Raw genomic sequence first — 11,476 nt, 5'->3', positions numbered from 1 at the left:
AATACCATGTTAATCGCACTAAGTGGACCACTAATTCCCATCACATCATCATTTTCTCTCGGCCACCGAGCGCCGCGCATGCACAAAACCGCGGAATAAATAACTCACATGCGCCGGTGGTGCGCATGGAGATAACCTACGCATCTCCAAGCTACACGGACTTCGCGGCCGGATCCTCCATGCCGACCTCCGCCCGACCCGTTCGAATCATCCCCCTCCAGCACCCCGACACGACGTCGTCGAGCTCCTCGTCGTCGCCGTGGGCGGCGCTGTCGAAATGGAAATCGAAGGTCCAGAGCATGACCTGGGTCGAATGGCTGGCGCTCTTCTTGCCTTGCTCCCGCTGGATTCGGACCTACAAATGGCGCGAGTATTTGCAGGTCGATCTCATGTCCGGCATCACCGTCGGCGTCATGCTCGTTCCTCAGGTAAGAATTTTTAATTTTCGTTCTCTGTTTGGTTGCCGAGAAAATGAAAGAAAAGGAAAGGAAAATTCGAAGCGTTTGCTGCTCTCCTCAATTCCGGCAATTCGTTCCTTTTTATTCTTTATAATTTTTTGTATTTGTTTTAAACCGAATTGGAAGTTCCTGGTTCTTAAGCTGATAATTCAAGGCCTGTTCGTCGCCTGAATATTTAATTTTCTCAGCAACCAAACAGAAAATACTCTTTTTTTTGTGGTTTCTAATCTTCTGACGTTAATTAACCGATTTTAACGCTGCTTTTTGAAACACAAGCAACCAATTAAGCTGGAATCAGGTTGAATTGTAAATTGTAATTAGTGCTATTTTATCGTAATCTGATTTTTAAACAAATGGAAAATCTTGAGATCTAAGGCATAAATTTCTTACATTTTCCTTCATTTTCTGGGAAGCCAAACACGAAAGCTCTCTCCAATCACATTCTTTTTTCTCATTTTGTCTGTATATGTAATCACTATTTATGACCAGACGGATTTGTAATTCTCTGTAGCAATTAGGCGTACTCGTAATAAATCGGTCCCGTGTGCAAATTGTCCACTACTATCCGTTGTCGTGAGATTTTGTGGTTATTATGATTTGATTTTCTTAGCGGCCAGGCAATTAAAGACGTGGTGATTAGACAGAAATATGATACTGTTTTATGGCATTATAATTAATTAATTTAGGTGCAATTTTTTGTTTAAAGAAACGATATAATATTGGTTTAAAAGAATTACATTTACTTTGAATGCATATTGTGTTATGAACAAATTGGTTATACGGTTGTAAACCGTAGATGCATCTGTTAAAATTTTAAATCAAAATTACGTTATAGTAAATACTGAATGTGACATGTTTTAGGTATTTCTAATTCGTGATTTGGAATGAGACCGGTTTGAGATTAAATATTTCATCCACATACTGAATGCGGTATGTTTCTTCTGTTGACCGTTTGTTGTGGAATTCCAGGCAATGTCTTATGCAAAATTGGCTGGACTTGAACCAATATACGGACTCTGTAAGTTCCAAACCGCTAGTGAATAGGGCGACCACTGTACAAATTCTCTTGTTGATTTATCTGCATGTTTTGATTCTGATTGTTTGATTTTGCAAGGAAGACTCTGGTTTTATACCTTTATTTGTGTATGCCATATTTGGCTCATCTCGTCAGCTGGCCGTTGGTCCAGTAGCATTGGTTTCTCTCCTGGTCTCTAATGTCTTAACTAGCATTGTTGATTCATCTGACGCATTATACACAGAACTGGCTATATTACTGGCATTTATGGTTGGGGTCATGGAATGCATTTTGGGGCTCTTGAGGTACGTCTGCTTTTCCCCTCTTTAAGTGCATGCTCATGGATACAGCATGGACATGTACTTATGCGATCAGAAATTGGATGCATTGTGTTTTGAGCTCTATAAAAGTGAAAGCCGAAAACTTGTTGATCATGTTGTTGGTGCTTTATCTGTCATGCTACTACACTTTAGCTCTACCTTGTACTAGTCGTAGAGTTATAAAAAATGAATTTCATACTCTATGGTGGGGGATCCTTTTTGTGCCGAGAAAAGCGACTTTGGAGTGTGAAAAGTATTGTAAGCTATAGGATATTGTTAGTTGCTACCTTGATGTTGTATTTTGGTTTCATTTACTTTAGATTCTCTGCTTGTCCAGGCTTGGATGGATTATCCGCTTCATCAGCCACTCTGTCATTTCTGGCTTTACAACTGCTTCAGCCATTGTGATTGCCTTATCTCAAGCAAAATACTTTTTGGGATATGATATAGAACGAAGTAGCAAGATTGTGCCGTTGATAAAGAGTATTATAGCTGGAGCCGATGGGGTATGCTTTGCTTGCATGCCCAAGTGGTATAACCTTCATGTCATATTTGGGTTTGAGTTTGAATTTCTTAAGCAGTATTGCAATTATTTGTTAATTTACCCCCTTCACAACCAACTGTTGTTGTCAATATTATTTTTCTTAAATAATGATCTATAATCTTTTGCGAATATGATAAATTATATAATTTTGCTTCTGCACTTTAGCAGAACATTAAATATTGTCATCTTGTCGGATGTATCTCCCCATGATCAACAATCAGAATGCTATGCAACTAATGCATGTTATGCATCATGTTTCATCTGTCATCTGAAGTACTAATAGTCTGATACGATTACCTTGTGAAGTGATTCAAGATATTTTCTCCCTCTCTCTCTCTCTCTAGTGGGAATTAGGTGACAACTTCTGTTTTTCTTATAGAGATTACCACATGCTATAATGTTTTATGTCTTGGTATGCCTGAACTGAGACTAGTCCAAGCGCCCTCTACATTGGATATACAATCCAGTCTCTAAGAAAATCGACCATATTCTAGGTTTTGAAAATGGAGTGTCAGATGTCAGGACATGAAAGTGAAACCAATAAGTGGGAAACTGGAAGAAAAGCTGTTGGATCCCTTATAGATTATTTTGTACACTATGCTCGATGAGTTTTTTTGGCACCATCGCTTTGCCAGTAACAATCTGCACAGCAACCATGCTTTTAACTTCCGTTATGCCCTTTAATAACTGATTATTACATACCTAAGAATTCACTTAACCTTATTTACATATATGTGCCCTATCCTTCTTCTAATACTTGAACCAGATATGCATTTATTTGCTTCATCTACTGAAGCTTTGTGTTTTACTTATCAATTCTTTGCTAACTGCAGCAGGTTTTTTGTTTTGTAGTTTTCATGGCCTCCTTTTGTAATGGGATCCGTCATTCTTGCAATTCTTTTGACCATGAAGCACTTGGTATGAGCTTATTGTATTCACTTAGTCGGATATATTTCTTAGCATAGTTTTGATTTTAATTTTCTAATTTATCCATTCAGGGAAAAACAAGGAAGTACTTGCGATTCTTGAGAGCAGCAGGCCCCCTCACAGCTGTCCTTTTGGGCACAATTTTTGTGAAAATATTTAATCCATCTTCCATATCTTTGGTGAGAGTGATGTGAATTAGACTCATTTTGATTGGAAATTATTTAATCTAACAATGCAGGGATTGCAATACTAGTTTCTGGATGTTCTATTTAAATTTGCTTTACTAAGAAATTTTAGATCACATGTTCTGTTTTTGTCTTCATTCTGTCAACCAGAAATCGGCAGTTATGCACTTGTACTAAAATCCTAGGCTGTGAAAACTTATGAATCTCATCCAAGAAATTTAGAAAAAAATAGTTCAACTAGATAATTACTTGCTTTGTTAAAATAGCCACTGTAGAGTTTTTCAGAGTATGTATTCAGTATGACAAGCACCTGTTTTCATATGCCATCTGCTTGAATAATGGGATGGTTAAGGTAAGCATGTGGACTTGCCAGTTGGAATTCAGGCGATACTGAAGATGAGAGTTTCCTGAATAGTTGCAATCTAATCTGGTGTCGGTTTTAAAATTGAATAGTCATTAATGTGGAGGCAAAAGACAATAATATTTTTTCCTTTTATCATGGGAATGTTTCTTTTGTAATAGCAGGATTCTACATCCCTTTACCATAGTTGTTAACAAAGGTTCTTGGCTGTTGTTTAGGTAGGAGATATACCGCAGGGTCTTCCAAGCTTTTCTATTCCTAAAGCTTTTGGATATGCTACATCTTTGATTCCCACTGCGCTTCTTATTACTGGTGTAGCTATTTTGGTAAGAGGAGCTCCATGGAACCTCTTACTTTTAACTTTGCTTTCTCCCTTTAATTGATTATAACTATCAGTCATGTGGTAATATATTTTGAACTCTAGGAATCTGTGGGCATTGCAAAAGCATTAGCTGCAAAAAATGGGTACGAGTTGGATTCGAATCAAGAGGTATGTTTTTGGAAAAATTGGAAGTGCACAAGCACATAACCTTACCTCTTGCTCATGTATAAAAACAGAATATAGGTTTAAGCACTTTTGGTTAAAGCTCAAATGTTGGCTGCATGCTTGTCTATTTTTTCTACATCATCAGTATTGCTTGTTGACGCATGATTTGGTGATGTGTGCTGATATTTGTGAGAAAACTGAACTGCTTACTACTGTGACTCAGACAAGAACACTTATACTAATGAATCTTCTTTTTGCTTCTAAACAGTTGTTTGGTCTTGGTGTGGCCAATATTTTTGGTTCATTTTTTTCTGCATACCCCACAACAGGTGAGATTCCTCTATGAGCCGTAGGCAGAGTTTGTATTTAAATATTTATATTTTTTATCTTACTTTGGCTTTATGCAGGTTCCTTTTCTAGGTCAGCTGTTAATCATGAAAGTGGAGCAAAAACTGGCTTATCTGGACTTGTTATGGGAATCGTAATGGCTTGTGCTCTCCTATTCATGACTCCACTGTTTGAATATATACCTCAGGTTTATTTCCATGTTATCGCATTTGTCTTTTTCATTTAGGAGTGTAATCTTATGCAGCTCATGATTGGTGGCTTTTGTGGTATTTTTGCTATTATTTCAAATTGTGTGCCTTTTAAATTTATGATCTTTATTCTATCATTCCAATTGGGTGTATACTTTTTACGTTCTAACTATGGGATTTATTTTCTCTTAACTCAGTGTGCTCTGGCGGCTATTGTGATTTCTGCTGTGATAGGCCTGGTGGGTAATTCTATAATTCGTTTGGTTGCCGTAGAGGATATCTATTAGCTTTTATGCAGTCAAAGTTCGAATGATCATATCCTTAAAATATGTATCTGTATTACCTGAAATCTGAGTTAATGCATATTCATGGAAAAGAAAAGTTTCATTCTGGCTAGTGGATATCAAAGAAAATGACATTATAGCTATCATTGACATGTGCATGTACTATATGGGGATGAAGTGGATTTCTAGATTCTGCTCTGTGACTGTGCTGTGTGCTCTGATATTTCGTGATAATTGAACTGATTACTACCATTACTTAGACAACAACTCTTTTCTATTGAAATTCAGGTGGACTATGATGAGGCTATATTTCTATGGGGTGTAGATAAGAAAGATTTTCTTCTTTGGACCATTACAGCCACTACAACATTGTTCCTTGGCATTGAGATTGGCGTCCTTATTGGGGTGAGTACTTGAAGCAATGTTATTTTTGGGAGACCTTGTCCGAACTTTATACCCAAAGGAATCCGCATTTTTATGCAAGAAAGGCTAATTAGGGCATAAGAACTATCATGTATTGTGTTAAATACAACTTTTTTCATGATTAGAATCCAATGTTGCCTCAGTAGCTCAAGTTTAGTTTGCGTTAACTTGACATGTATAGCTTTGTTGTGTTCTTATTAGCTCAATGTGGCAATAGATTACCATGCAAAATTCATACAGATCATTAAAGTTCTAGAAGATCTTTCTCTCTCTCTGTGTTTCCTTTTTTCAAATCATATAGGCTTAATGTGCTTGCGTGATTGCAGGTTGGTGTTTCGCTTGCATTTGTCATCCATGAATCAGCAAACCCGCATATTGGTAACTGCAATTTCAATTTATGATAAAATTCTGTGCACATAAGTAGATGCAGCTTGTTCATAGCTTCTTGAATTATTTATTAATTGGTTCATATTTCAACTGTCAGTGATTCTAGTTATGAAGCCCAGCCTGTTCTCTTATTCTTTTCTATTGTATTCATCATCATCGTCATCTTTGATTGCCTTTTTGAATATCATCGTCATCCCTGATTACCTTTTTGAATATCATCGTCATCTCTGATTATCTTATTGAATATCATCGTCATCTCTGTTAAAAGTCTGAATTTTGTATTCCTTGCCCAACAGAAATGACATTGTTATTGTCTGGATTTTCTTTGGCCTCTTGGAGCCTAAAGAAGATGCCAAGATTTCCTTGCTAGTTGCATCTAATGATAATGAAACCCTTGGCCGTTCCATTTGCGCTGGCAAAATAAGATTTTTTTCTCCATGTAACCTTTTTGGGGTTTGCTGGTAAAAGCTAAAAGCAAAAATTCTTATATTTGTAGTTCTATTTGGATTTTGGAATGAAGATGCATTTCTTCAGTAAAAGCTAAAAGCCAATACAGAAGTTGCTTATAATTTCCTGTATGTTGCAGCTGTCTTGGGGCGTCTTCCAGGCACCACTGTATATAGAAATATTCAACAGTATCCAGAAGCATATACATACAATGGAATTGTGATTGTACGAATTGACGCACCTATTTATTTTGCAAACATTAGTTACATAAAAGACAGGTACAGTCTCAGGTTGTGCCATTTTGATATTCTATGAATTTAACTGTTTATTTACCTAGGAAGTCTCTACAGTTGAGTTAGTTTTCCCCAGTTAAGAAGTCATTTTCAAGTAAATTTAATTGCCTGTCAGGTTACGGGAATACGAAGTTGAGGTTGACAGGTCTACTAGTCGCGGACCAGAAGTTGAAAGAATTTATTTTGTGATCATAGAGATGGCACGTAAGTGTTGCTAATCTTGTGCTTTTTTCTTTAGAGTTTGTTCTTCTCATGGGTTATGAAGAAGCATTTAATGACTAGATATTGATTCACATGGATGTTACAATTCCCAGCATAATCTAAGTTGATACTCTTCAATTATTTGTACGGTGTCGGTTTAGATCATCTAAATCAGTGATTCATATATGGAAATATTTCGGGAAGTCATCCATTGTTGTTTATAGCACTCAAAAACTTACACGGACTTCTCTCTTTTATATCATGCCTGCTGAGGTTGTTCATAACGTTGATCTAAATAAGGTTCCGGTGATTTTCTAAAGTGTGTCATTATCATCGTTGCAGCTGTAACATATATAGACTCCAGTGCTGTCCAAGCTTTGAAAGACTTGCATCAGGAGTACAAGTTACGCGATATCCAGGTGAGCGTCGTTTGGAGTTTTTTTCTGGTCATTATATAAACTCGTAAAAAATCTGGAGATTGTTATTAACATCATGTTGAAAACCACCGGCGTGCGGTACAGATAGCCATTTCCAATCTGAATGGAGAAGTTCTGAAGACCTTATCAAGCGCAGGTGTAGTAGACCTGATTGGTAAGGAGTGGTACTTTGTGAGAGTGCACGATGCAGTTCAAGTTTGCCTTCAGCGCGTCCAGAGCTTAAAGGAGACGCCTAAAGCAGCAGACCCTTCGTCTGAAGAGAGACTGAGTTCCTTCCAGAGAGTGCTTAGGCAACGGGCAGAGGGTTCATCGGTGTCCGAACTGGAGTCTGGCACCCAGAATGATCCTCAGTTGGAGCCGCTTTTGCCGCGAAAATCTTCTTGATATTGATGGCATGTAATATCTGATGCCTAAATTTTTGCTAGGCAGCTTTTTATTCAATCACGTCTGGCCCATTCTTTCAGCTGTTCAGGGCTTTTGATTATTTCGTGTAATTAGGCTCTTTGTTGTTGTAAAATGTCACACATAAGCTTCCTTGTCAAAAGAAAAAAAAACCGAAAATTGTATGTTGTTTGAATAAATGTAGAGAAACAAATTTTTACACCATGTTCGATGTTGTGAACGCGTTATTCTTCAATCCATCGATATAACTTCACCCGTACGTGCTCTTCTGATTTGTGTTTCGTAATGCAAGAATCTATTTGGTTCAGTGTTCTATAAATCATGGACGTTGAATTGGCCTACGACAACACTTTTGTTCGCCTAATCATGCATGTCACTCGGGTGTGTACATTCTTGTGTCATGCGATGAGAGATGCAGACACACGGGTGTAACTTGTGAGAAGCAAATTGCGCGGAACACAAACGTACCGAAGAATCCAGAAGGCAAACCGCCCAGAACACAATCTCTATAACTTTAAAATTAGTTTTGGAAGGTTACAGGAACATTTCTTCTATAAACAATGTATCCCACATCGGCCGTCGACAGAAACTTGTTCCAAGGGGGGCTCTATAAATATAGGGTGGGTGGAGTGGTAAAACTTGCCTTAAACTAATGAGTAAGGAAAACAAAGCGAGCGGTGAGAGCCGCTCGCCGCGCAAAGCATTTACATGCGCATGAATTTATGGAGGGGTTATAGGCTGGCCGAGTGTTGACGCTGTTACTTTGCAGAACTCACTCGAGCGGGCCTCCCTATACCCTCACCAAGCCCAGTCTGAATAAATGTTTATAATTACTAAAATCACCTTGAAAATGTTTTAATTACTAAAATCACCTCAACTAAGTGTCATAACCGAGAGGGTATATTTGGATCGTTGTTTCATAGTTTAATATTAATTTTCTTGTTCAACACTAAAAATATTAAGTGGCAGAACATTTAACACTAAAAATATAAAGTGGCAGAACATTATAAACATTATGTCAAACATTAAGGGGGTAGAGTTCATGGAAAGTAATTTTTGAGAAAATCATCTTAGCATTTCTTGTATGTATATATTCTTTAAATCTTTATATGCTCTTAAATCCTTTTCCCATGAAGCCTTTCCAGATGTTATCAAATCCAAATGTTTAATATTTTCTTTCATTTTCGTCCAAATGTCTTGCAACAGCCAAAGCTTTCAACCCCACATCCTGAGTAGCGAGTAGCTTCTCTTATAATTCATGGGATTCTGTCAGTCATGTTATTGGAGTCGGTGATACTAGTAGCTAACCCTACTTAAAAATAAAACGCACATGGATGGAAATTCAGATGGCAGAGAAATCATGTGCCGTTAGAGATCAAAGATGGAACATCCAATCATGCATCCTGCTAAACTGCAGAGTGATTTTGTTTCGTCATCAGAAGTCTGCTGAGTTGTTATTTGTTATTTGAGACGAAATTTAGAGAGGCAACTGACTTGATCGATCGGCAGGTGAGCTCTCAAGTGAAGAATGCGTCCACATTTGGCAAGAAGAGTGAATCTTGGAGCAATCTACTACGTGCGTACTTGGCAATGTTGAAAATTGATAGTCATGCATGCTCTTTGTGAACTAGCTTTCACCCTCTGTGATTAGAGCATGCAGTAAAGGAATTATGGTCCTTTTCTTTTGGTCCTAGCTAAAACTAGTACCTTGGTCCTTCCCTTTTTGAACGGTGAAAAGTGATTTCACCATACTTATTTACTTTCTCGTACGCCTTTGTTTATTTGTCTTTTGATAATTAAAGGAGAATCGGAAGACAGAAAATAACAAGTATGTGTAGAAGGAAGAAAGATATGCGGAAATCATTTGGTCACACGATCTCTAATGATTAATGTCTTTGGGTTTTAGCTCTTGGATGTAAAGTTGCTCAGGACAGTGGGGAGGAAACATGTTTGTAGTCTGCTGAAGAAACACCCTTATTGATGAGCACTACTTAGTTTACTTGGTACTTGCATGTAAGGCGACACATTTCTATTTACTTGCACATCATAGTTTAATACAAATGCAAAAGTAATACTCATGAATGTTACAAAATTAAAAATTATTGCATGCATGTTAAGTTGTGATTTGTCTACAAAGAAGAAATGACTCATTTTCTCTAAGAACTTTTCTTTAATTTGTCATTTATTTTGTGTAGGGTTTTATTATTTGCCTGGAGAAAGAGACTTCTTCAGTTACTTTGTTGGTTTGGGCTTAGGGTATACCTTTGTGTCAAGTCACAGTTTCACTTCACAATTCTAATGTGGATAATTCTACAGGCACCCAAAGGTCTCTCCAAACACCAGCAAAAGTTCTCTCCAGATTCACTTCACAATTCTAAGCAAGGAAGAAGAACTTGGCTCAAATGAGTAAAGTACTTATTAATTGGCTCACTTATTGGTCCTTATTGCAATATATTGATGCACAAAATCAATAAAGACTTTGGAACAATGTAAAGTGTCAAGTTTGTGAGATTCACTTGGTTGCTTCGGTCACTAGTGAGGATAATATGTAAAGAGATAGAGATAGAGAAGCAAACACAAGATGTACGTGGTTCACCCTAAGTTTGGCTGCGTCCACTGAGTATAGGAGTTCTCATTAATAGTGAAGGGTTTACACAATATATAGGTTCAAGCATAATCATCATTAGTGGGTACTAATGACTAGTTTAAGTACAATAGTGACATTAGGAATTAACTGTAGGAGAATGATCTTCTTTTATAGTTGAGAAGAGTCTCCAGCTTTTGTCCGTGGTCGATATGGGACTCTATGAACTTTATTCTGATGTTGACATGTGTCAGTGCTGTGATTGGCCTCCCGATTGGAGAGAAACTCTTGTGCTTCGGCAAGGGTGCCTCAACATGAGCCCCTTAATGGATCCTTGAATGTATGAAATTGACTGGTGCTTAGTAATTTCGGGATTGGTCGAGTATGGCACAAACACAATACATGTGAATGCTACTGAATGCTTTGAATCATCTGCTCCGTATATTTTGAACAGCGAACGAATGCATCATATAAATACATTGAAAAACAGTTGGCTGGATATTTAATGTACACCATTAAATTGAGAAAGATCAACCAAACATAAGTCAACATTCTAAGATGTTGGTTGGTCACTCCTTCCCGCAAGTTAAGCAAGACTAATTTTAAACATACGATGTCAACTTTTAATCAGATTATTCTGTCACAATGCGTTGCAAGTCATGTGACAAGAACTGCCTTCAATGGCATAGCCACACCAAAGGCTACGGTGGGCTGTAGCCCAGGGAAAGTTTGTGACAATATGTATATGTATTTTACTGCATAGTCTAATAAAATAGACAGAAAAAAAACATCAAGAAGAATGATTTTTTAATGAAACTAGCCTAGCGAGTATTTACCGCAACTAGAAATATAAAAATTATCATGGAAATTGTGATACCATTTTGTTCAAGATTATTCTGCTTTGATTTAGTAGGCTTTATATTAGTTTCAATCAATTTTTTTTTTCAAGATTGCCTTTACATCTATTTTCATTGTTTTACTTTGTGCTAGTTGTGTGATTGTAATTGAGATGTCAAGTATTTTATCTTCTTCTTGTGTTTGCATCTAAATATATGTAAATTTGACAATTCATTGTAATTTTTGTGGTATGCAAATGCGAAGCTTATTTAGTTCATGCCAATCAAATTTTAAGTATGCAAATACAGAAGTTAAATTTAAATTTGTGCATACAATATGTATGTAGCA

At 37.1% G+C, this 11,476-nt stretch overlaps 1 protein-coding gene, 1 long non-coding RNA gene and 1 other non-coding gene across 4 annotated transcripts; all 3 read left to right on the top strand.

Annotated features, from left to right (window-relative positions):
- Positions 1-7,911, top strand: LOC126629561 (probable sulfate transporter 4.2). Of its 2 annotated transcripts, none has more exons than XM_050299639.1 (17): positions 1-428; positions 1,428-1,476; positions 1,577-1,778; positions 2,131-2,299; positions 3,190-3,255; positions 3,336-3,443; positions 4,029-4,136; positions 4,235-4,300; positions 4,566-4,626; positions 4,705-4,832; positions 5,031-5,072; positions 5,406-5,522; positions 5,867-5,918; positions 6,514-6,652; positions 6,783-6,871; positions 7,211-7,287; positions 7,390-7,911. In XM_050299639.1, the coding sequence occupies exons 1-17, from the start codon at positions 126-128 to the stop codon at positions 7,687-7,689; spliced, it is 2,076 nt and encodes a 691-aa protein (XP_050155596.1). In that variant the 5' UTR covers positions 1-125; the 3' UTR covers positions 7,690-7,911. The 2 variants fall into 2 exon arrangements, with proteins under 2 accessions (XP_050155596.1, XP_050155597.1); XM_050299640.1 differs by having other exon boundaries at positions 279-428; positions 1,573-1,778.
- A 435-nt stretch (positions 7,912-8,346) lies between these two features.
- On the top strand, positions 8,347-8,498 carry LOC126630845 (U12 minor spliceosomal RNA). The gene has a single exon (XR_007626128.1). It is a non-coding gene; the product is annotated as a U12 minor spliceosomal RNA (small nuclear RNA).
- LOC126629867 (uncharacterized) lies at positions 8,351-10,201 on the top strand. Its single transcript, XR_007625877.1, has 2 exons — positions 8,351-9,720; positions 10,024-10,201. It is a non-coding gene; the product is annotated as an uncharacterized LOC126629867 (long non-coding RNA).
- Positions 10,202-11,476: the final 1,275 nt, after the last annotated feature.

This window comes from Malus sylvestris, chromosome 7, assembly GCF_916048215.2.
Source record: "Malus sylvestris chromosome 7, drMalSylv7.2, whole genome shotgun sequence".
In the NCBI taxonomy this organism is placed as follows: Eukaryota; Viridiplantae; Streptophyta; class Magnoliopsida; order Rosales; family Rosaceae; genus Malus; species Malus sylvestris.
The sequence above is the reverse complement of the archived record's forward strand: the minus strand, read 5'-3'. Positions and strand labels throughout refer to the sequence as shown.

What these genes read in the sequence shown, in the direction of transcription:
- LOC126629561 (XM_050299639.1), top strand. Translation starts at nt 126, where the DNA reads ATGGAGATAACCTACGCATCTCCAAGCTACACGGACTTCGCGGCCGGA. An exon ending in TGAACCAATATACGGACTCT is followed by an intron (nt 1,477 to 1,576) that starts GTAAGTTCCAAA and finishes TTTGCAAGGAAG; the next exon opens with ACTCTGGTTTTATACCTTTA. An exon ending in ATTAGTTACATAAAAGACAG is followed by an intron (nt 6,653 to 6,782) that starts GTACAGTCTCAG and finishes ATTGCCTGTCAG; the next exon opens with GTTACGGGAATACGAAGTTG.